Source organism: Monopterus albus, unplaced genomic scaffold, assembly GCF_001952655.1.
Source record: "Monopterus albus unplaced genomic scaffold, M_albus_1.0 scaffold235.1, whole genome shotgun sequence".
Lineage (NCBI taxonomy): Eukaryota > Metazoa > Chordata > Actinopteri > Synbranchiformes > Synbranchidae > Monopterus > Monopterus albus.
The window spans coordinates 514917-518738 of NW_018128115.1; the positions used below are offsets into that span (position 1 = coordinate 514917).

The window sequence follows — 3822 nt, forward strand, 5'->3', positions numbered from 1 at the left end:
AACCAAGCTCCTGCTCCGGTCGTACAGGGACCAGACAGCCCTTAACAAAGGGCCCCAGACCCCGTACTCCTGGAGCACCTCCAACAGGGCGCTGCGAATGTCTTCTCCAGAGCCACGAAACACATGTGGACTGGTTGGGCAAACTCCCATGAACCCTCCACCACCCTGAAGAGGATATAGAGCCGGTCCAGTGTTCCACGGCCAGGACGAAAACCGCATTGTTCCTCCTGAATCCGAGGTTCGACTATCGGTCGAATTCTCCTCTCCAGTACCCTGGCATACCACTGTAAACAGTTTTGGCAGGGCACTGCTTCCCCCTCCTGAGGCGCCGGACGGTTTGCCAGAATTTCTTCGAGGCCGATCGATAGTCCTTCTCCATGGCCTGAGGCCATGGAGAAGGACTATGTGTCAGTGGATTAACTGTGTAACAGTTTTTGAATCCCATATCAGTCGATGTGTGGTCACAGTGTCCCCGCTACCAGCAGCAGGATGAGCATTGAGCAGCTCCGGTGTGCAGTGTCCCCACAGACGTACACACCACTGTCACTGGATCACTGAGAGACTCAAGGAAACTTAGAAAGAGGAAGATTTTCTCTGGATTGTCCCTCTGTTCTGGAGGGGCAATATGATCTTCAGGAAGTGGACATCACACTGAATCAGATCAGCATGTGTTTCGTGTCTGTGTTCACTTCAGGACTGTGGAGGAAGAGGACCAGTTTGGACATGAACCGGGTCAGTCAGTATTTTAAAGGGTCTTAACTGCCTGCATGATCTGTTTGTCGCTGCCGCCGCTGCTGAACGACTAACAGAGTTATTACACCTGTCTCTTTCACAGTGTCTTTGCCTCAAAAAGAGGAAGATGAGTAGAGTGAAGGTGTCCTTACATTGTCTCGCTGGTCAAAGTCGACGGAGCTGGAGACGGACGTGAGTCGTTCGTAGCGGTCGGGCACCTCTGAGTGCATCGCCGAGGCAACACTGTGGAGAAAGACAGGAAGGAGTCAGCTGACTGTTAGCTTGCGGCACGTAGTCGCTCTGGCCTTTGACTCTGCATCCGAGAGCTGACTGGACTCCAAAGGCTCGTTAGTGCCTCTGGTTCCTCCAGCAAAGTGGAAAGGGTCTAAAAGACTAAAACACAACAACAGGAGCAAACAGGCAGCAGAACATTTTCACCAGACACAAATATCCGCCTGTATCTGTCTACCACAGACGCTTTAATCAAACTGCTACAAGACAAAATACCAACAACTCCAGTTTCTACAGTGTTCACAGACTCAACTCGGATCTGAAAACAGCTGCAAACACGTTGCCTTTTGGCGAAACCCGCCATGAATGGATCATTTGAAGAGGCGTGGGTCACTGTCTCATTACATGGAAAAATGGTTCCTATGAAATATTTCTAGAAAATAACAGAATTAAAAATTAGCAGTCAAAACAAGTGGGGAAGCGCCACCCGGTAGAAGCTGTGGAGGTCTGTGGTGTCTCAGTGAGGTGCCGGTGGTGGAGACGCCAACGCGGCCGAGAAACCGCACGCCTCACCCTCATCAGACCAGTCAGTGGCCCATCACTTCCTGTGGATGGGGGCGCCGCCATCCTGGAAGAGACTGTTCCCATCAGGAGAGAACTATTACATCCCAGGATGAAGGCGATCGCTCTACTGATCTACTACTGATCTGCAGCAACCCTTCCCTCTGAGGGGACAAGTGGAGCCAAATCATGAGCAGAATGCCCCCCAGCTGTAGGACATAGCCCCCAGATCCTCTCACAGTGGGGGCCAAGCATTCAGGCTGCTGCCTTCATTTGTCACCTGCCTGTTACTGTGACAGTGGGCGGGAGCACAAACAAGTCGCCACCAAAAACACAGAGCTGCACTGCAGAAGCTGCAGGTTGTCAAGTACACAACCAAAACCAGAAATCGAGCAGCAGAAACAGTTTGGAGTGAAAAACTGTGGGACCCTTAATGCTATGAATAAAACAATCCAGAGGGCTAATCGGGGTCTTTGCCTTTAACCAGCACATTTTCTCCCCAACTGTGACGGATACTCTGGAAGGTGCAGAGTATCCGTCACAGTTAAAGAAAAACTTCAGCATTACCATTTTACTGTGGTGGAGTTTCAGGCCTGTGAAAACATCTGAAGGTGTTTCCAGATGTGAGTGTGCTAGCATCATCTACTCCACGTTTAGCCAGCTAGCTATCACGTCACAGGGTTTACGACACCGAGCGACTGGCACAAACCTTTTCATTGGTTCATAGTTATCTGTGTCTCGTCTCCGGCTGAAGTAACGTCAAACAGAGAGAAGCGTTAGCATCACATTAAAACGCTGCACACACTCAGGTCAGTGCTCCTGGTGTACGGGGGTGACTGGTGCCACCTGCCACCTGAATGTCCCAATCAGTTTTTATTATTAGATATTTTTGTATTATTTTGCTCCATTTGAGCTTCTCTTTGAGAGACTGAAGTAATAAAATATAACAGAGCTGCAACTAACCATTATTTTTTTATTATTGATCCATCTCCCAGCTGTTTTCTCTTTTGAATCACCATCAATAAAATGCTAGAAAACAGTGAAAAAAATAACGTCTGGGTTTATGTGTTATTATGTAATAAGGAAAACACTTTAATTACATTTCAAAAATAAATATTTGGACTAAACATCTGCAATTAGACGACAAACACACTTGTTATAATTTCATGTGTGTTAAGCATTGGGAAGGTAACAGATTACTCATTACCCCGTTAAAAATGTAGTAAATAATGTAGCTACTTTAATCATTTCATCAAAGCACTGACCCATTACATTTGCTTCCTTTTACATAACTTTCTAACAAATGTTTTAAACCGGGTAAGGAAGCTGAATATTCCAAAACACACGTAACCTACTGGACGGGCACCGAGCAAAATGCAGAGCTAAATTACCTCCTGAACACAGAAACAACGTGATGGGGTGGGAGGCGCTTTATGTGAGTGGCTGCAGTTACGTGAACTCACTTTGAGCTGTTTCCTCAAGTCTGACATTATGCAGAATGTCCCCGCTGGGTTACAAGCTTTATACCGCACAGTATGGTTAGAGCTGTTTTCAAATTTCAGAAGGAAACTATAGTTTCCTGTCCGATGACCACACGCCTCTGTTTGGTCAGCTGGTCGCGTGACAGACCCCAGGTGCTTAGAGCAGCGTGTGATAAGTTGACCGGCAGAGAAGATGCTGTGCAAATTCAAAACAGAGAACCCATCAAAAGTGGCAAATAAGAAATTTGAGTGCATGCTGCCAAACGATTGGAGCTGATCTGGACAGAGACAGCTCCTTGAAAGCCACTAATGATTTTGGATGGAAATATGCCAAAAGGCAACAAGATGGACAGCGACAGAATAAATGTTATATTCTAGGCTTTTACCAAAAAGCAGCTATGATGCCTTTGCAATCGCCAACATTTTGATTGGTAACCGTCATTTAATTACATGTTTTCTCAGTAACTAATTACAATTACATTTATTTTGTAATTCACTTACAGTAACTAGTTACTAGTAATCACTAGTAACTAGTTACTCCCCAACAACAGTGTTAAATTAAAACAGGTAAACACACCTAGTGTCCTGTTTCATCCCAGCCTGTAGGGGGCAGCACAGCTCCTCTACACCTTTAATCTTATTAATACACCCAGTACATGTGATAGATGGCACTAATAACCCCTCATACATAAATGCACAAGAACAGGCTGAAATGAAGGTGATGACGTCGTGTTAGTGCACCAATCAGAGAGCAGAACTCTGTTAATGAAAGCAGAGCGAGAAGAGAAGGAAGGAGATGTTAGCGGACAAGCCAAAC

At 46.2% G+C, this 3822-nt stretch overlaps 1 protein-coding gene across 4 annotated transcripts in view; it reads right to left on the reverse strand.

Annotated features, from left to right (window-relative positions):
* LOC109971764 (CSC1-like protein 2) overlaps positions 1 to 3822 on the reverse strand; it is a 24843-nt gene that overhangs the window by 15125 nt on the left and 5896 nt on the right. For all 4 annotated transcript variants that reach the window (XM_020620220.1, XM_020620219.1, XM_020620218.1 and 1 more), the window contains exon 4: positions 885 to 975. In XM_020620220.1, the coding sequence (XP_020475876.1) occupies positions 885 to 975 (91 nt within the window). The remainder of the gene's footprint in view (positions 1 to 884; positions 976 to 3822) is intronic.